This window comes from Mesocricetus auratus, unplaced genomic scaffold, assembly GCF_017639785.1.
Source record: "Mesocricetus auratus isolate SY011 unplaced genomic scaffold, BCM_Maur_2.0 Super-Scaffold_100044, whole genome shotgun sequence".
Lineage (NCBI taxonomy): Eukaryota > Metazoa > Chordata > Mammalia > Rodentia > Cricetidae > Mesocricetus > Mesocricetus auratus.
This window is the reverse complement of record NW_024429221.1, coordinates 8,620,060-8,641,991: the sequence shown is the minus strand read 5'-3', so window position 1 is coordinate 8,641,991 and position 21,932 is coordinate 8,620,060. Positions and strand designations below refer to the sequence as shown.

General features: G+C 37.4%; 1 protein-coding gene across 1 annotated transcript; it reads right to left on the bottom strand.

Annotated features, from left to right (window-relative positions):
- Positions 1-20,540: 20,540 nt before the first annotated feature.
- On the bottom strand, positions 20,541-21,479 carry LOC101838294 (olfactory receptor 7G2-like). The gene has a single exon (XM_005087408.1). The coding sequence runs from the start codon at positions 21,477-21,479 to the stop codon at positions 20,541-20,543; it is 939 nt and encodes a 312-aa protein (XP_005087465.1).
- Between the last annotated feature and the right edge of the window lie 453 nt (positions 21,480-21,932).

Genomic DNA, 21,932 nt, shown 5'->3' with positions numbered 1-21,932 from the left:
CTTCTAGTGCAATTCCTTAAGTCGTTTATTGGCACTGCCTCAGTCTATGTGAATTTATGTATGCATTTATCATGTTGATTTAATAGACCATGTTTTATTTGTGTTGTCTAATCCCTCTGTCTCTTACATACTTCCCACCTTAGCTTGTATTTGGCTCCTGGAACCCTGAGGAGGGAGATTTGATTGAAACATCCCATTTAGGGAAGAAGAGTATTCTGAGGCAACTCACTTTCTTCATTTAGTCTGGTTTGGCTGTTCATATTTTTTCTCATTTGCTGCAAGAGGAAGCTTCTTTGATCATGACCAAGGAAGACACAGATATGAACTCAGCAGAATGTCATTCGGAGTCATATTGTTGCTTTGATTCTGTGACAGCTATTCTTCATTGTCAAATTGACTACATCTGGAATTAACAAAAGCTCAAATTTCTGGGTACACTTGTAAGGGACCTTTTCTAGATTAAGTAATCTGAAATGGGAAGGACTACTACTAATCTAGATCTGTAAGTTGGGATGTAGTCAAGTTGATAGCCAAGAATCGCATTATGTATATGATATATTGTTGGAAAGATGGCTTTCTAATTGTATATGACATATTGTTGGAAAGATGGCTTTCCAATTTCAGTGTGGATTAATATCTATTATTTCTTTTTTTGTTTTTTCTTTGAGACAGGGTTTCTCTGAATTGTTTTGGAGGCTGTCGGTCTAGCCTGGCCTCAAACTCACAGAGATCCGACTGCCTCTGCCTCCTGAGTGCTGGGATTAAAGGCGTGCGCTATCACCACCTGGCTTACTATTTCTTTTTTAAAATTTATTTATTTTTGTTTTATGTGCATTGGTGTTTTTCCATGGATATCTTGACCTCTGGAACTGGAGCTACAGACAGTTGTGGGCTGTCATGTGGTTGCTGGGAATTAAACCCAGGTCCTTGGGAAGAGTACCAATGCTCTTAACAGCTGAGCCATCTCTCCAGTCCCAATATCTACCATTTCTTATGACTCAAGAAGATATGCAGTGATTGGATGCTGGCAGTCTTGCTCCTAATAAGTCCAATGACATGGAATGGATGTGGGAAGTTGGCACAATGAAGAAAACTCTGACCACCTGGTTCAAGCAAGTAACCTTGAATAGCCTAAATCATTTTATTTATGCAGTTTCAATAGTTTGCATGGACAGTTTTAGATTAAATTTGTTTCCTCAAGTTTCTAATAATGGTCACAAAAATGTCAGTTTTTTCCCTTACTACATTCTCCTTCCATACTCCAATATCCCCACTGGTAACCATTGCCTACTTATTTCATAGCTCTAATCTTAAAGGCATGAGCAGTATAGCAAGCAACAAAGGAAGTTTTCTAACTTGGCATACATACAGACAGACAGTATTCCCAGTTGGCAACATTTGCAGTTGCAGAGTTATGCAAAGTGAAAGAGAATTTTAGCTCCAGTGGTTAATGTTTATTCATAGTCAAACCTGAACTCTCACAGCCAACTCATCAGCCAAGGACAAATCAATACATTCTTCATTCTATAATATTCTATCTCCTATAGGGGTATACCAGGTTTTTTCCTATTAAAAGTAACCGAAAACATTACTTTTAATAGTTGGAAATGCTTATTTTGTGTTCTCATATCCTCTTCCTCTCACTTTCATACATTTTTGGCTCCTACAGTATTAACACAGTTCTTGAAAAGAAGGCATTGTGGGTTTCTATGATTCAGCTTCCTAGACCTTTACAATTAAATCTTGCTTTCATCTATTCATTTTCACTACACTTAGACACTTGTGATTAGAATCATTCTCTCCAGGACAATTATGCAAATTTGTAGTATCTTGAACTACGATGACTCTTAACGACCAGGCACAATCCTTTTCTTCAGAATTCTGAATTTAAGGTTACACTTGAAACATCAAAGGCTTTAGAAGCTGAATTAGATCCACTGTATATTTTTTAAACAATATTCCCTCTGGCTTACTCAGAGGAGAGTCATCAGGGGAAAGGTTTCCTAATGCATTAGTCATTTCATCTATGTCCCTAAGAAAGTGAAATCAAAGGTAGTTGGCAATATGATTTGTGTAAAGAAAGCAAGGAGAGAAGGTAGCACATATGCTCCTGGGTTTATTCCTAGAATTATACAGCAAACTAGACATTGGCCTTGCTAAAAATGGGTTAAATTCTCCCAGGCTCTGCCAAAGGAGAGCTTGTCATGCTGTCCTCAGGCCATGTTACCTGGAAATTGGACATATAATACCAATGTGACTTTGGAGATTACCATGTAAATATGGCAATAATTTATATTAACACAGTCATCATGTGTATGTTTGCCATGTCTCCAAACAAGGAATGTGTAAATTAAATATTTTGTTCCCATAAATTTAATTTCATTGTAACAAAAGATACACTAATTACTTTAATGTTTTAAAATTGTAAACCCAGCTTAAGAAGACTTCTGGTGAAACTGTAGTGTGGGATATATCACAGTATGAGATCATGCAGGGGAGAGCTAAAATAATGAATAAAAAGAAATGAAAGAACATGAAAACCCATGAAAGAAGTGGCTGAATATATATATTCAGAAAACTCTACACCAGTACTCCATACTAGTGTGGGTCTGTGACAGAATAGGATTCATGCTGCCAGTTTAGCCTTGGTGGCAGTTGTAGCCAAGCAATGAAACCAAGGACTGGCCAAATAAAAAGAATGTACTTTATTCTCAGAGCCATACAGAAACTTCTCAAAAAATTGACCACATAATTGGCAACATATAAAACCTCAACAGGTATAGAAAACTTGAAATAACTCCATGCACCTTATCAGACCATCATGCATTAAAATTCAAATTCAACAACAACACAAATTGCAGAAACCCTACAAACTTATAGAAATTGAATAATGTACAAATACACCATTGGTGGGTCAAAGAAGAAATAAAAAGGAAATTAAAGACTTCCTAGAATTCAAAGAGAATGAAGATACAACATACCCAAAACTTATGGAATACTTTGAAAGTAGTGCTATGAGGGACGTTCATAGCACTAAGTGCCCATATGAAGAAACTGGGGAATGATTACACTAGAGAATTAACAGTGCAACTGAAAGCTCTAGAAAATAAAGAAGCAAACACATCTAGGAGGAGTAGACATCAAGCAATAGTCTAATTAAGGGCTTAAATCAGTAAAGTAGAAACTAGGAAAACAATACAAAGAATCAACGTAATGAAGAATTGGTTATTTGAGAAAATCCACAAGATAGACAAACCTTTAGCCAAACTTATAAAACGGCAGAGTGTGTACATGCAAATCAACGAAATCAGAAATGAAAATGGGGACATAACAACAGACACTGAGGAAATCCAGAGAATCATCAGGTCATACGTTAAAAACCTATGCCATACAAAATTTGAAAACCTAAAGAAAATGGACAATTCTATGGATAGATACCACTTGCCAAAATTAAATGAAGATGAGATAAGCAATTTAAATAGACTTATAACCCCTAAGGAAATAGAAGCAGTCATCAAAAGTCTCCCAACCAAGAATAAAGCCCAGGTCCAGATGACCTCAGTGCATAATTCTACCAGAAATTCAAAGAACAGCTTATGCTAATTCTTCTCAAAGTATTCCATGTAATAGAAGCAGAAGGGTCTTTGCCAAACTCTTTCAAAACCCTTGATCCCCAAGCTACACAAAGACACAACTAAGAAAGAGAACTTCAGACCAATATCCCTCATGAACATTGATGCAAAATTATTCAATAAAATACTGGCAAATCGGATCCAAGTACACATCAGAAAACTCATCAACCATGATAAGTAGGTTTCATCCCAGGGATGCTGGGATGGTTCCACATATGAAAATCCATCAATGTAATCCATCATATAAGCAAACAGAGGAACAAAAATCACATGATCATCTCACTAGATGCTGAAAAAGCCTTTGACAAAATCCAACACCCCTTCATGATAAAGGTCTTGGAGAGATCTGGGATAACAGGGACATACCTAAACATGACAAAAGCTATATACAGCAAACCAACAGCCAACATCAAACTAAATGGACAGAAACTCAATGTGATTCCTCTAAAATCAGGAAGAAGACAAGGCTGTCTACTCTCTCCATACCTCTTCAATATTGTTCTTGAAGTTCTAGCTAAAGCAATAAGACAACAAAAGGAGGTCAAGGGGATACAAATTGGAGTGGAAGAGGTCAAAATTGCACTATTTTCAGATGATATGATAGTTTATATAAGTGACCCAAAAAACACTACCAGAGAACTCTTACAACTGATAAATACCTTCATCAATGTGGCAGAATAAAAGATCAACTCAAGAAAATCAGTAGCCCTACTATATACTGATGATAAAAGGACTGAGAAAGAAGTCAGAGAAACAACCCTTTACAATAGCCACAAACAACAGAAAATATCTTGGGGTAATGTTGGGAGCACCTCAGGTACCTCGATCTTTTGGAGCCAAACCTGTACTTTCTAAAGTCTAAATATTTACATTATTGGCCTTTAGCCTTAACAAGGGAGCCTTCTGAGGGTACTCAGAAGAGAAACAGCATAGGTAGAACATAGGAATGCCATGACCCAGAGAGCTTGTCCAAACCCAGCTATCCCTAACCATCACCTAGACAACAGCTGTTAGCCCCATTCCTCTCCCTCTTGAACTTTTTACCTTGTCAATATCCTGCTCCATGTGCTTAAACAACACCCTGCTACATGCACACCTGGAACACAAAGCAACCCTCTCAAACCCTCACCCCTCCCGTTCTCCTGCTCAACCAAGTATATTAACTGCCCTGAGAAAAATAAAATTTGCCACATGATCAGCAACTTGTTGTTTTGGTATTCTTTCGTGTCTTCTTGTCCCCATCCCTTGTCCTTAGGTCTCTTGCTCCTGGTTGAGGTCCTACAGGTCGGGACAGGGTAATGCTAACCAAACAAGTGAAACAAGTGCATCACAAGAACTTTGAGTCTTTAAAGAAAGTAATTAAAGAAGACACCAGAAAAATGGAAATATCTCCCAAGCTCTTAGATAGGTAGGATCAACATTAAAAATGGCATTCTTACCAAATGCAATATACAGATTTAATCCAATCCCCATCAAAATCCCAGCACAATTCTTCACAGAGCTTGAAAGAACAATTCTCAACTTTATATGGAAAAACAAGAGAATCAGGATTGCCAAAACAACCCTGTTCAACAAACCAACATCCACAGGCATCACCATCCCTGACTAAGTCCTGAAAACAACATGGTATTGGAATGACTGCATGCAATACTACTGCCTGAGAATCTGGGAAACAGAACTTTCATCAAGAGACTGATGGAAGAGGGAGACACCACAGCTAAACACTGAAGTGAACTCTTGAAATCCAGAGAAATAAAGGGAGAAATGATGAGCAAAGGAGTTAAGGCTGAGCTGGTTTAACCCACAGAAACCATTGACCTAAACAATAGGGATCTCTTGGACCCCAGATTGATGGCTGTGTGGAAAGCATGGAACTGACTCAGATCCCCTGAATGTGGTTGTCAGTTAGGAGGCCTAGGGAATCTATTTGGCCTAGGGTAGCATTTGTCCCTGGCATAGAAATAGACTTTGAGTGCTCATCCCATAATGAGGGATGCTCTCTCAGCCTGAACTCTTGGGGGAGGGTCTAGGCCCTGCCCTGGATGAAATGACCAACTCTGGAGAGCCACCTTGGAGGGCTTTACCCTCCCTGGAGATCAGAGTGGAGATTGGTTTGGGGCCTGGGGGGCCTGGTGGGCCTGGTGGGGAGGGCAGATGAGGAGGGGAGGGAAAGGGAGCTGGGATTGACATGTGAAACAATTTTGTTTCTAACTTAAATAAAAAATGGGTTTGTATTAAAAGAATCTGTTAATGTAATTCATCCTATAAAGAAGCTGTAAGAAAAAAGTACATGATCATTTCACTAGATGTTGAAAAAGTCTTTGACAAAATCCATCATCCCTTAAAAATCAGTAGCCCTTCTATATACAAATGATAACTGTGCTAAGAAAGAAACCAGAAAAACACCACCCTTTACAATAGCCACAAACAATATAAAATTGTTTGTAAGCCCTATATGACAATAATTTTATTTCCCTGAATATAGAATTTGCATATGAGATTAGAAAATGGAAATATGTCACAAGGTCATGGATTGGTTGGATTAACATAGTAGAAATGGTAATCTTACCAAAACCAATGACTAGATTCAATGTAATCCCCATCAAAATTCCAACATAATTATTCCCAGACCTTAATAGAACAATATTCAACTTCATATAGAAAAATAAAAAACCCAGCTAAACAATCTTGTTAAAAAAGAATTTCTGGAGGTATTACCATCCCTGACTTCAAGGTCTACAATAGACTTGTAATAATAAAAATACAGTTTGGTATTGATATATAAAACAGACATATATGTCAATGGAAGCACATCAAAGACCCTGACATAGATACACACACCTATGAACACCTGATTTTTTGAAAAAGAAGTAAAAATATATGCAAAGGAAAAAAGAAGTGATCTTCAACAAATGGTATTGGTATAACTGGATTGTGACATGTAGAAGAATGCAAATATATACATATTTATATTCTGCACAAAACTCAAGTCCAAGTGTCCCAGGGACCTCAACATATCTCCAGGTTCTTTGAAGCTGATAGAAGGGAAAATGGGAAGTGGCTTTGTGTGCTATATTATTTATGATTTATTAAACCTTGCCTGAAAATTCAGAAAGCAAAGTCAGTCTCAAGCTATAGAGATCTGGCAGTGGTGGTGTATACCCTTAATCTCAGAACTCAGGAGTCAATGGCACATGGATCCTTTTGAACTCAAGGCCACCCAGGGCTATACAATATTGAATCAGTCTAAAAGAGTACCAGAGCAGTCACCTTTAATCCCAGTAATAAAGAGATATAAAAGATAGGAGCAGAATCTTTAGTTGTAAGTCTCAGGATGCTCCAGCCATATTGAGGAGAGCAAAGAAGTCTGCGATTGCAGTCTGAACTTTGGTGAAGTATTGCCATCAGCCTGCAGTAGAAGTAAGAGCTAGTGGCTGGTTGCTTTGCTTTTCTGATCTTCAGTTTGAAGCTTGAAACCAAATGCCAGTTTCTGAGTTTATTACAATTATCATTGTACAATAGGCTTTAAAGTACTAAATCATAAAAAAGCTACTTTGAGGCCACCAGCCCAGACCCAATCCTGAGCTGTAGGTAGGACTCCTATCTGAGCCCCTCCTGCATGATTCCATATATGACCAGTTAGGTTTTTTTTTGTTTGCTCTTGAAATCTTTGAGCAAGTAAAGGATTTTCCAGTGGTAGATTTTCTCAACAAGTTTTTAGTTACCACTTAAACTTGGGAGATTTTCAGGCTTTTCCTAGAGGCCATCTCCTTGGCCTGACACTCTGAGATCATAGCCACAAGATAGTTCTCCAATTCAGTGTTATCATGCCTCACATTTCACAGACAGTGTCAGCAGATTTGGTAAGTCACTTAGAAATAATTAAAGGAAGGTATTAATTAAAAAAGAGAGTTTTTCCCACACGAAAAATGGAAAACACTATTAAAATGGAGAGAATTATGTCTCTGTATGATTGTATGACATATGATTTAAAAATGAAACATAAAGGGAACTTAACTGGAATTGAAATAATGTGTAACACAATAAATAAAGTCACAGAGATGGATATTGTGGTTTAAGCTTCAAGCTCAAGATCAGCAAATCAAAGAATCCATCCACTAGCTCTTAACTCTACCTCAGACTGCAAGATGATGCTGTCTCTAACAAAATTCAGACTGTTGCCTCTTCTCAGCATGGCTTGAGAATCCTGAGACTTAAATATCTCCTATACTCAATGTAGCTGGAGAATTATTGCTTCCTTTGAGGACCTGTTCCTGTCTTAAATACCTCTCATGTGTCCTGGGATGAATAGCATGTGATCCCAACTGCTGAGATCATTTTTGTATGAGCTGTTTCTCTTTAGGACTGGATATATATTGTGTGGCTCAGTATGGCCTTGAGCTAACAGAGATTCACCATCTACCCTTTATTCCTGAATCCTGGATTAAAAGCATGTGCCTGGCTTCTATAGCTTGTTGCTGACTTTGCTTTCTGGATATTCAGGCAAGCTTCAATAAATCATAAATAATATATTACCATAATACAGTTGTCATTTTGATAATCTTTATTGTTGGTTGGATAATTCTTGATTTATTTAAAAATGTTGGTTGATGTGAGTGCTACGATGCAGATTTTATTAAAACAGATTATAGAGATATTTAAACCCACTCTGAGAAATTAAATGAGGAAACAAATTCAGGATTGCATTTTAAGGTCCAAAAGAAACACTGTAAAGTTTTAAGAGAACCATGTTTAGTATATCCAGTAACCTTACAAGAAGAAACAAATGAAAGAGATTCTATAAAAGATTCTTGCAAGACTGTGACAATGTTAGATTTAGGGAATTTTAAGGAAGCTGTAGACTCATATGCCATCCTTTAACCATTTGTGAAGCAGATGATAAACATATGATCAGTTTGTAATAGGGTTATCACTCTAGAGTGGATAAATTTTATTAAAGCTGTCCTAGATCCTGGACCACAATTACAATGGAATTTAAGGTACAGAGAGGAGGCAAAGAATATTGAACAATGGGCTAAAGCTAGTGGCATAGATATTTCTCAAGATCAAATTTTTGGAAAAGGAGATTATCTTACTTTAGAAAGGGAATGCCAATATTATGATCACTTCTTGAGTTTATGCCATGCAGCAAATTTTAATGCTTGGGACAGAAATGGAGAATTAGGAAAGAAAATGGAATTATTCACAAAAGTTACACAGGACCCAAAGATGGCATTCACAGATTTTGTAAAAGGCTGTCATCAGCAGTAAATAGAATTATATCAGACACAGAAGCTAGAAGACTAATATTTGATACTATGATTTTTGAAAATTCTACTACCCAATGCAAAAGGATAATTAGGCATATAAAATAAAGATCAGCAGCTTTAGAGGATTAGATACTAGATAAAAATAACATTAAACTCATAACCATGATGATGACACATGGATAGGAGAGGTGATTTCAAGAAAAATTGAAATGCCAATGTTTTAATTGTGGCACATAAGGTCACCTGAAAAGGAATTGTAAGCAGGGCATTTCTAGAAACAATGCTTTTAAAAATTTTTATTTTACCTTTTTCTTTTTTATTCAAATTAGAAACAAGCTTGCTTCACATGTCAGTCCAAGATCCCTTACCCTCTCCTCCTCCTCTGTGCCACCAACACCCCCAAACCCATACCCTCTTTCTCCTCCACTCCCCAGGGAGAGTGAGGCCATCTATGGGGAATCTTCAAAGTCTGTCATATCATCCCAGACATGGCTTAGGCCCTCCCTCAGGTGTCCAGGCTGAGAGAGCATCCCTCCATGTGGAGTGGGCTCCCAAAGTCCATTTGTATGCCAGGGCTAAATACTGATCTACTCTCCAAGGCCCCATAGATTTCTGAGGCCACATCCCAGGCACCCATGTTCAGGGGGTTATGGATCAATCCCGTGCTGGCCTCTCAGTCACCAGTCTGGGGTCCATGAGCTCCCTCTTGTTCAGTTCAACTGCCTCTGTGGGTTTCACCAGCCAGGTCTTGGCACCTTTGCTCATCACTCCTTCTTCTTTGCAACTGGGCTCCAAGAGTTCAGTTCAGTGTTTAGCTTTGGGTGTCTCCCTCTGCTTCCATCAGCCACTGGATGAAGGCTCTAGGATGGCATATAAATGTAGTCATCAATCTCATTATCAGGGGAGAGCATTTAAGGTAGCCTCTCCACTAGTGCTTAGATTGTCAGTTGTGGTCATCTTTGTGGATCTCTGAAAAATCTCCCTAGAGCCAGATCTGCTCTCAAACCTACAGTGTCTCCCTCTGCTATGGTATCTCTCATCCTGCTATCCTATATTCTTTCCCTGACTCAACATTCCTGTTCCCCCATGTCCTCCTCTCCCCTCCTCTTCTCCCCTTCTCTTTCTCTCATCTTTCTCTCCTCTCCTCTCCCCTCAGGTTCCCAATCCCCTCAGGAAATCCAATCCCTTCTCTGGGGTACCATGGATATCACTCTTAGGGTCCTCCATGTTTCTCAGACACACTGGTGGTGAGATTGTAGGCTGCTAATCCATGCTTCATGTTTAAAATCCATATATGATTGAGTATATACCATGTTTGACTTTTTGTGCTCACTCAGGATGTTTGCTTCTAGTGCCATCCATTTGCCTATGAATTTCAAGATTCCGTTGTTTTCTCTGCTGAGTAGTACTCCATTGTGCAAATGTACCACATTTTCTCCATCCACTCTTCAGTTGAGGGGCATCTAGGTTCCTTTCAGGTTCTGGCTATTACAAATAATGCTGCTATGAACATAGCTGAACAGATGTCCTTACTGTATGAATGTGCATCTTTTGGGTATATGCATAAGAGTGGAATTGCTGGATCTTGTGGTAACTGATTTCCATTTTCCTGAGGAATATCCATACTGATATCCAAAGTGACTGCAGAAGTTGGCACTCCCACAAACAGTGAAGGAGTATCCCCCTTTGTCCCTGCCCTCTTCAGCATAAACTGTCATTGGTGTTTTTTTATTTTAGCTATGCTGACAGGAGTGAGATTGGCATTTCACTGATGGCTAAGGATGTTCAGCACTTTCTTAAGTTTCTCTCAGCCATTTTAGACTCCTTCATAGAGAATTCCCTATTTATTTCTCTACCCCACTTTTTAATTGGACTATTTTGTGTTTTGGAAACTAGATTCTTGTGTTCTTTGAAATTTTGGAGATCAGCCCTCCGTCAAATGTGGAGTTAGTGAATATCTTTTCCCATTCTGTGGGCAGCTGTTTTGTCTTGTTGACTATGTTCTTTGACGTACAGAAGCTTCTCAGTTTTATGAGGTCCCATTTATTAATTGTTGATCTCAGTGTCTGTGCTACTGGTGGTGTTATGTTCAGGAAGCAGTCTCCTATATCAATTCGTTCTAGGGCACTTCCCACTTTCTTTTCTAAGAGGTTTAGTGTGGCTGGATTTATGTTGAGGTCTTTGATCCAATTGGACGTAAGTTTTGTTCATGGTGATATAACTGCAGTCTTCTACATGGCAGCATCCATTTATACCAGCACTATTTGTTGAAGAAACTTTCTTTTTTCGATTGTATAGTTTTAGATATTTTTTTTAAAAATCAGTGTTTACAGATGTGTGGTTTAATATCAGGGTCTTCAATTCAATTTCATAGGTCTACCCTTCTGTTTTGGTACCAATATGAAGCTGTTTTCATTACTATAGGACTGTAGTATAGCATGAAGTCAGCGATGGTGATGGCTCCTGAAGTTCCTTTATTGTACAGGTCTGTTTTGGGTATCTTGGGTATTTTGCTTTTCTATACAAAGTTGAGAATTCTCCTTTCAATGTCTGTGAAGAATTGTTCTGGAATATTGATAGGGGTTGCACTGAATATGTAGACAGCTTTTGGTAAAATTGACATTTTTACTATGTTGATCCTGCCTATGCAATAGCATGGGTGATCTTTCCATTTTCTAATATCTTCTTTAATTTCTTTCTTTTTCTGGTGTCTTTTTTTTACAATTTAGAGACAAGCTTGCTTCACATGTCACTCTCGGCTCCCTCTCACACCCCTTCTCCCCTGCCCAGCCCCACCAGCTGCCTAGCCCCCCCAACCAATCCCTACTCCATTCCCCAGGGCAGGTGAGGACATCCATGTGGGATCTCTAGAGTTTGCCATTTCATGCAGGTCAGGGTCTAGGTCCTCTCCAAAGAGTCCAGGCTGAGAGAGCATCCCTCATTGTAGAATGGCCACCCAAAATCCATTTGTATGCCATGGATAAATACTGATCTACTATCCTAGGCGCCATAGATTGTCTAGGCCTCCTTACTGACACCCACATTCAGGGGTCAGGATCAGTCCCAGGCTGACCTCCCAGCCAGAATTCTGTGGTTCAAGGTCTCCCCCTTGTTCAGATCAGCTGTTTCTCTGTGTTATGCCAGTCCAGTCTTTTTTTTTTGGTTTTATGAGACAGGGTTTCTCTGTATTGTTTTGGAGGCTGTTGGTCCAGCCTGGCCTCGAACTCACAGAGATCCGCCAGTCCATTCTTGACGCCTTTGCTCATCAGTTCTCCTTCTCCATCACTGGATTCCAGAAGATCAGGTCAGTGTTTAGTTGTGGGAGTCTGCCTCTGCTTTCATCAGTCACTGATGAAGGTTCTAAGTCGGCATATAAGAAAGTCATCAAACTCATAATCATGGTGAGGCATTTAAGGTAGTCTCTCCACTATTGCTTAGTTTTCCAGTTGGTGTTGTCCCTGTAGATTTTTGGAAATCTCACTAGTGCCAGAACTCTCCTTAAACATATAATGACCCCCTCTATTATGGTATCTCTCACCCTGATCTCCTCTCATTTCCCAATTCAACTTTCTTGCTTCCCAATGTCCTCCTCTCCCCTCTTCTTCTCCCCATCTCTTTTCCCCAGCTCCCTCTTCTCTCCCCCCATGCTCCCAATCTGTGCTGGAGATCTTCCTTCGTTCCTTTTCTCTGGGGTACTGCGCATATCTCTCTTAGAGTCCTACCTGTTTCCAGTTTCTCCAAGCAGTGGGTTTGTAGGCTGGCATAACCTTGATCCATGTGTAAAATTAATATATTAGTGAGTACATACCATGTTTGTCTTTTTGTGACTGGGTTACCTCACTCAGGATAGATTCTTCAAGTGCTGTCCCTTTACCTGCAAATTTCAAGATTCCATTGTTTTTTTCCACTGACTCGTACTCCATTGTGCAAATGTAGCACATTTTCTCTATCTGCTCTTCAGTTTAGGGGCATTTAGGTTGCTCTACGAATATAGTGGAACAGATATCCTCGTTGTATGGATGTTAATGCAACTTGCTCTGTATTTTCCTTTTTAATTATCAAAGTTTAATTTGATCCATGTGGACTTGAATTTTGTGCAGGGTGATCTATATGGATCTATTTGCATCCATCTACAGTCAGACATCCAGCTGGACTACCAAAATTGTTTGAAGATGTTTTCTTTTTTCCCCATTTTATATTTCTGGCTTGTCTATAAAAAATCAGGGTGTATGGATTTATTTTAGGGTCTTGATTTCATTGTACTGATCAACATGTAGGCTTGTGGCAAATACCATGAGGTTTTTATTACTATACCATATTGCAGAGCTTGAAATTATGGATGGTGATATTTCCAGTAACTTTAGTTTCCAGGATCATTTTAGCTATCCTAGTTTTTTTCCATATGAAGTTACTTATTATTTTGTCAAGATATGTAAAAAATGTGTTGAAATTTTGATGTGGATTACATTGAATTTCTATATTGCTTTTGGTAAGATTTTGGCCACTTTTACTACTGATGAGTGTGCATTGAAGAGCTTCCCATCTTCTTTTTTCAAATACTTGAAGTTATATCATACAGTTCTTTTACTTGCTTGAGTTACCCCAAGATATTTTGTATTATTTGTGATTATTCTGAGTATTATTAAGGGTATTTTTGCCCTTAATTCTCTCTCTGCCAGTTTGTCATTGTATAGAGGCAGGATACTTATTGTTTTTGAGGTAATTTATATGCAGCAACTAGCCTGAAAGTGTTTATCAACTGTAGGTGGTCCCAGGTAGAATTTTTTTGTGATTACACATGCAAACTATTTAATCATCTGCAAATAAAGATACATTGGCGTCTTTCTTTCCTATTTGTATCCCTTTGATCTCCTTCATTTATCTTATCATTCTAACTAGAACATCAAATACTATATTCAGCAGATACAGAGTGAGTGTTCAATACTGTCATGTCCCCAATTTTAATGGAATTGCTTTTACTTTCTTTCCATTTATTTTGATATTGGCCCTTGAGATGCTGTAATTTACCTTTATTATGTTTAGGTATGGACTTCATATCCCAACTCTCTTATAATAGTTTTATTAAGAAAGGCTGTTAAAGTTTATCAAGGGGTCTTTTTAGCATCTAATGAAATGATCTTTTGTTTAGTTTGCTTGTTTTGTTTTTCTTTTAGGCTATTTATGTTGTCAATTACATTGGCAGATTTTTTTATTTAGAAATGTATTTTTTATTTTACATACCAACCCCAGTTCTCCATTCCTCCCATTCTCCCACCTGATACCTCCAATGCTTCTCATACCCCATCCACTCTTGAGAGGGGATAAGCATTCCTTGTGGAATCAACAAATTCTGTCACACCAAGGTTATGCATGACCAAGTCCTTGACTCTGTGTATCAAAGCTGAGCAAGGTATCCCAACACAGGGATTAGGCTTCAAAAAGTTAGTTCATGACCCTGAAATAGATCCTGGAGCCATTGCTCTCCCCCACCAGCGGGTCAAGTCATATACCTGACATTGTCATATTTTTATATGTTGAAACATCTCTGCATCTCTGGGATGAAGCCCAACTCATCATGATGAATGATCTTTTTGATGTGTTTTTGTGATTATTTTATTGAGTATAGTTGGAGCAATGTTCATGAGGTAAATTGTCACCTCATTTCAATCTTCTTAAAGTAATTTTATATACATTTTGTTAAAACACTTAGTTTTAATTTTTAGCTCATTGGATTGTGATGAACCAAGGAATTAATGTAACATTTCCTTAAGTATTTATTGAATTTTATGATGAGAAATATGGGACATTTCTCTTTTACTCATTTTTCAGTACAGCCCATTTCTGTCCATTACACACACATTGGTGTAGTTTCAGGCATCTTCACTAACGACTGATCTCAAAAATGATACTGTAGCTATATTCTGACTATTCCCTTTTCTTCTATTGTGTTTCCTCAGGTCTCTAGTAATTCTAATCTGTTCCTTATTTCTATGTGGTCAGTTTTGTTAGATTCTCCAAGCACACAGACCATTCTATCATTGGCATTCTATTTTTTCATGTAGTCACTTAATCAGTAATGTTTTGGAGGTTTACTCATATCACCAATAGATCACAACAATGACAAGACTATATGGATTTCTCTTTTAGAAACAATCTTATTTTACTTTTCAGTCCCAGTTACCTCTCCCTCTCATTCTCCCATGCCTCACACTGACCCTCCAACCTATCCCCCATCCTCTCCCCAGGAAGGGTGGGGCATTCCATTGCGGATTATTAAAGACTGTAACATCATCTGTGTAACTACGCTGAGAGAGTAGCTCTCCACAGGGAATGGGTTACCAAAATCCATCTATGATTTCAAGACAGAGTAGTGTAATGGGTCTTTCTTTGTTCTGCCAGTCAGCTCCCAAATAATGACATGGGGACTTATTATTAATTTTGAAAGATTGGCCTTTAGATTAGACTCATTTCTAACTAGTTCTTATAACTTAAATTAATCTACATTTTTATCGATCTACATTGTACCTTGTGGCTTTTACCTCTGTCCCATTCTGTGTGTCCAACTCATTCTGCATTTGGCTTGAGTATCTTCAGTAACTAGATTAATCTTGAGTCTTTTCTCTCTTCCCAGAAGTCCTGCCTATCTCGTCTGCTTTGTTTTTAGCTCTCTGTTAAACCAATCATAAGGTATCTGAGGCAGAGTCACATTTTTACGATGTAAACAATTATATTTCAACAGAGTAATTTAGATGCTCTATGACTGTATAAATTTTCCTTTCTTGTCTTCATGGACATTTAGGTTTAGTCATTAGATTTGTCATGAACTGTGTTTCCTATTGTGGTAAACAGTAACTCACTTGCTTTTCCACTTTTTTTTCTTGAAATGTAGGTAATATTTAGATTGATATGTTTTATTGTAGTTTTATTTTTTGATGAGAAAAACTACATTCTTGAAAACACTGAAACACTATACATCTCTGTCTGAAGCAACACATACCTTTTTTCTTTGTTACCATTTGCAATTTACTGTGGTGGAACAATTTTATTTCATCATGTGTCTAAGAGCTTTTGTAGCTTTCAATTTCAAGTAATAAACTTACCTAGTTTTCTGGGTATCTTGGGCTATAGAAATATTCAAATGTGCCATCCTCTTCACTGTTATGCAGAGTTACATAGTTACTTATATTGAACATTTTTTCACATTTTCTGGCATTCGTTATTTGTTTCTGGGTTGTGTTCCTTGGAGAAATTTTTATAGTAAAGCTTAGTCATTTTTTCTCTTTGTATATGTATGTCGACATAGTAGTTCATGTGCCTGCACTTATCTCTGCATGGGTATGTAAAACACAGAAATTGACATTGTTTTTTCCTTTTTAAATTTATTTTATAGAAAACTACATATCCATCTCCCCATGCCCTCACCCTCCCAACCTCCCATGCCCCCCACCAATCCCCCAATCAACCCACCCACCACCCCCTAAGCTCATCAAGACCCTTCATGGGGGACCATCAAAGTCCATCACATCATTTGGGGGAGGGTCCAGACCCCTCTCTCTGCATCTGAGCTGCAACAGCATCCCTCTATTGGTGATGGCTCCCTAAGTCCATCTGTGGCCCAGGAAAATACCTTGGCTCTACTGCTAGAGGTTGCAGAGACTGTCCTGGCCACCCAGGTGGCATTGGTTTTTTGCCTCAATCATTATTCACATTGATTTTGAGACATTGTTTCCCACTGAATCTAGTTAATACAACTAAACTGTCTGGCAGTGGGCCCTAAGGATTCTCTTTCCTCTGCTTCCCCATAATCAGCCTTGTATGCACACATAATGCTTGTCTGACTTTGAACAGGGTGCCTGAGATCAAGTTCCGGTCCTTATGCTTCTACCACAAATTCTTCACATACTCTGATATTCACTCAGGTATTTAGCATCTTTTAAATATTTTATTTCAGATTTTAATATTCAGTTATTTGTCTTATTTATACATTATAGATAAAAGCATATGGTTATGTGTGTACTTTACAAGTTGGTTTATACATTCACTATGTTTTTATTGGTTTGCCAGACAATTCATTTGTTGTGTAGAGGCATTTAACTTCATGTGGTCTACATGATCAATTTTGTGTTTTTCATGTCCAAATGTCATTGGGCAGGCCCATGTTCTGAAGCATTTCTCACCTCTTTATTTTGTAAATTTTGTAACTTGTTTCTTATATGCAAATCACCAATCAAACAAATAACTATAATTAGAGATGTATCATTTTTTTCTTATGGGAGATACTTTATTTGACAATTTTCTGTCACATCTTAAATCAACGAATTTGTGCCTGGTTCACTGAAAAGTATCAGAAAACCTCTCAAGGAAGACCATAGAGAAGACAACTGTTAGTATGGTGGATGCACTGTGATAAGTAATTGGTGATGGGTGATTCCCACAACAAAGCTGCAAAACAACTAATCAGGTTATAGTCTTGCTTAATAATCACAAAATTACACAAGTGAAGGCTTGTCTGGAGATAACATTGAAGTAGATATGGGACATTACTCTTGAGATAATATGATCTAATATCTAATTACTGCAGACAATGAATAGGTTACAGACACAAGTAGCTATAATATTGATGTTCAACCTAGAAAACCTATAGATTTACTGAAATTAGTTACAGGATTATGGGCAAGAGGTTACATACAGGAGCAAGACTGTCTCAAATATGGAAGCATCATGAAAAGCCCATACCAGCAGAGGTGATGGCTCATAAAATCTGGAACCCTCAGACTTACTGAACATCTTGTAGGGAGTTCCATGGGCAGCTTGAATTGTCTGAAACTCTTCCAGGAAGCTAGTCTTCTCAGGAGCCTTCAGTGCTAACATATTCTTGAGAAAGGAGGGGCCTGCACATCTGATTAGTTGTGAGGACTCCTGGACTGTTCTGGGGCATTTATCTTTTGAGTATTAAAGAATGCTCCTTTAGAATTTCTAAATATTTGCATGATGGAATTTTCCCCTTCCCTTTGAAACATCAAAAATCATCATGAGTGTCCTTCCAAGAAAATTGTTGCACAGTAGAGATGCATAACAGAAAATTTGGCATGAATGGGAATGGGATGAGCTTGCACATATAGTACATTAAGAAATCCCTCGAGTTTTTTTTTAATCAGAGAAAAATATGTCCAAATGACTTCAGAGTAGAATTTAATCATACTAACAACTGTATTAATCTATAATCAGCATTAGATTAAGTGTACTGAACTTTCAGCATGATGTCAATAAATATATTCAAAAATTTCATCTCAACAAAGCTGCATTGCCATTTTTGACTATTAAATGCTTTAGAATCTTTTTACAGTGGGAGAATGCATGAGGAGGTACTATCTCAATATCACTCAGAGAAATGTTATTTTTAAGACTTTTACTTAATAGCTATTATTTTTGTAAGGAATTAAAAAAATTAAAGGTTAACCATATTTACTATTACATTATTTTCAAAATATACGGAAGGTAAATTAAATGAGAAAAGGTTTTAGGGAAACTGAAGAAAAGATCAAGGAATTCATGTTATTTCTTGACAAAAATTGAGAAATACAGTACATGCCAATTCTAGGGCTCAGGTTTCTGTACACGTGTGAGTAGGACCACAAGAAAGAACTAATAAAATAAATTGAAGAAAAGCATGCTTGAACATTTTGTAAATGTCAGAAATATTAGTAAATATCAATATCTTAGAAGAAAGTATAATTTCTAAGTGAAAAGTCCTTGTATTGTGGAACAATTAGGATATATACGTGTAGATAGGGCACCAAAATATCAATTGAGATCGATTAAGCTCTAGTTAACAGTAATTTTATGCCAAATATGCAGCTACCTATTACCTAAAATGTGAAAAGACTTCCTACAAAATTTATTTTCAATGGGACAAAATTATTACCTACATTTCAAATGTGATGTCTTTTTGGTTTACTCTGACATCAGTGAATCAAAAATCAAAAAATAAATTATTAGTTGCTAACCTACAAAGGAGGTGATTTGGTGTAGTATTAGAAGTATATCAAATAACCTAATTTGAGAATTTTTCACTATGTGTTGTCAGAATTAAAAGAATAAAACATTGGAAAGAACTGTACATGCATATAAGATGGCTCTATATTAATTATAGAAATGTTTAGAATATTATTACTAAAGAGACATGGACAAAATGAAGAAAAACTGATCACAGGAATTTTATGTGTGTGTCTGATTTCACAGAAAGTTTTACTATAATGGGATCAGAGGAAAATGTTGTGTTGCTTTATTGGAAAAAAATGGTGAAAAAAATCTTTTCGCTATTCAGATAAGTTACTAATGAAATACATAAAAAATACTTCACATAAGTGTAGATCACTGCACCAATAAATTAATTTATAAGAACATGAGTAAATTAAATATAGCTTAAAAACCACACAGGCTACCACAGTGTAGATCATGCCTCACAAATTCTCATCTTAGACTGTCTCTGCTCAAGTTCTCTACAATTCAATAAACAGTAGCCTCCTCAGCCACTATGATGCAACTATAACAGTTGGGAGGTGGCTTTAGAATGTTGTCACCAGTGATTTCTCAGATTTTAAGTGTTGTTGACTTCTTCAGTTTTAGGGATTCTATATTCCCTATGTAATAGTTACATAACGGGAGGCTGTTGCTTCTGACAGTCTGTAAATATGGAATATCTTCAACTCCTAAAACCAGCTAGAGATTGAAACATAGTGTGATTGGCTATCTTGTAAATGAATTGATGATTATTTATATCTGAGTTTATAAACTCACAATTTCAGAAGTATTTGTATTAGACATTTTTCTCATTATATTAGAATGAGGACTTTTTCTTGTTTGAGAATCAATAGCATCCTTATAATAGAATACCAGGATTTCATAATGTTTTAAGATACTAATATAATGTAACTGTGAGGAACTTAAATTTTTAAATTTAAATTAGAAACAAGTTTGCTTCACATGTTATTCCCGGGTCCCTCTCTCTCCCTCCCTTCCTCTGCCTCCCCCCTTCAACCTTCCCCCAACCTCTGCTCAAATCCCCACTCCAAGGAAGGTAAGGCACTTCATGGGGGATCTCAAAAGCTTGTCATATGATCCATATGATCCGGGCCAGGGCCTAGGCCCTCCCCAATGTGTTCAGGTGGAGACAGCATCTCTCCATGTGCCCTGTCATTCAGATGGACTTTGCAAGGATGTTAGGTGTGGGAGGAGGGTGGGGGGAAAGGGAGAGGGACCTGGAATTGACATGTGAAGCAACCTTGTTTCTAATTTAAATTTAAATTTAAAAATAAAAATTAAAAAAAGTAATGAAAATACATAGGGGGAAGCTAGCATAGCTCACAAATACATACATGGTAAGGACTTGGTGATTACTTAATGGATTATAACCATCAGTTAATCTGAACAAAAGTGGGTCTACTTGTGAGTGACAATTTATGTGGCCTAAGCCATGAAATCTGACTGACTCTATATTTTATATCAGCCACTACACATGCTTAACCTTTACTTTCACATCCCTATGCTACACATTTTCCATTTTAGACATGTTTATAAATTCTCGTTGAATTGGGACGACTACAATACATTTTCCTCTGTGAATTAGCACACAAAATTACAGAGAACAAATGATCCTAATGATGAACTGCCTCAGGGCTCCCTTGATTTCTTTGCTCCTCAAACTGTAGATGAATGGATTCAACATTTGAGGAACCACACTGTACATCACAGATGCTATTACATTGCTACTGGAAGAGTTAGACACTGAAGAGCTCATGTACACACCTAAGCCAGTCCCATAGAATAAAGATACCACAGAAAGATGAGATCCACAGGTGGAAAAAGCTTTATGCCTTCCACCAACTGATGGGATCTTTAAAACAGAGGACACAATTTGAACGTAAGAGAAAATAATCCCAGTGAGAGGAATAATTGAAAATATAATGGTTGAAGTATAAATAAAGGTAATATTGATAAATGTATCAGAACAGGCAAGCTTGGTGACCAGACCAAGTTCACAGAAGAAGTTGGGGACATCCTTTTCTGTGCAAAAGGACAGTGGTAACAACAGAAGAGTATGGAGTAGTGCATTTATAGTGCTGATGAGCATGGAAAGTAATACTAGCAAGATGCATAGGAAAGGGTTCATAATGATTGTGTATCTTAGAGGTTGACAAATGGCCACATAGCGATCATAAGCCATGACAGTGAGGAGACAACTTTCTAAAACACAAAATGTCAGGATCAAACAAACCTGGGAAAGACAGCCTATGTAAGTGATGCTCTTGTCATGTGCTTGGATGTTCAATAGCAACTTTGGGACTGTCGTTGTACTTGTACAGATATCAGTGAAAGATAGATTGCACAGGAAGAAGTACATGGGAGTGTGGAGGTGGGAGTTTATGCTTACAGCCAGGATAATTAGTAGGTTTCCCATGATGGTGATGAGGTACAGGAACAGGAACAATTTGAAGATGAGGGACTGTAGATCAGGGACATATTCTAGTCCCATGAGGAAGAATTCTGAAGTATATGTTTGGTTTGATGGTTCCATGCATATGCTGAATATTAACAAAAAATGGGCAATGAAAATTTGGTATCAATTTTATGTAGCAAATATCAACACAACATTAGTGTGGGACAGATACAAACATAATTTTAATAATTTTATGTATTTTCTTGATAGAGATGTACATATAAAACAGGCTGAGATATTAGATATAAGAAGAGGAGAATTGATGGAAGGAAATGTTTTCATTCTCACAATGAATGGGAAAGTAGCAATGGTAGCAATTATCATGTGGTATACTAATCATTTCACAATTCTGAATTTTTAAGACATGAATGATACATATCATGTTAATAAGGCAGATCATATATTTATTTCAGGTTCTTATATTAGTGTTTTAAATCTTCATAAACTACAACTGAATGAGAAATGAGTGTATTCCTCTTGAGGTAATATTCAGTTCACAACTAAACCTTCTTCAGCCATCATATTGAATGT

Excerpts from the sequence above, each read along its gene's own strand:
- LOC101838294 (XM_005087408.1), bottom strand. The coding sequence starts at position 21,479 with ATGGAACCATCAAACCAAACATATACTTCAGAATTCTTCCTCATGGGA.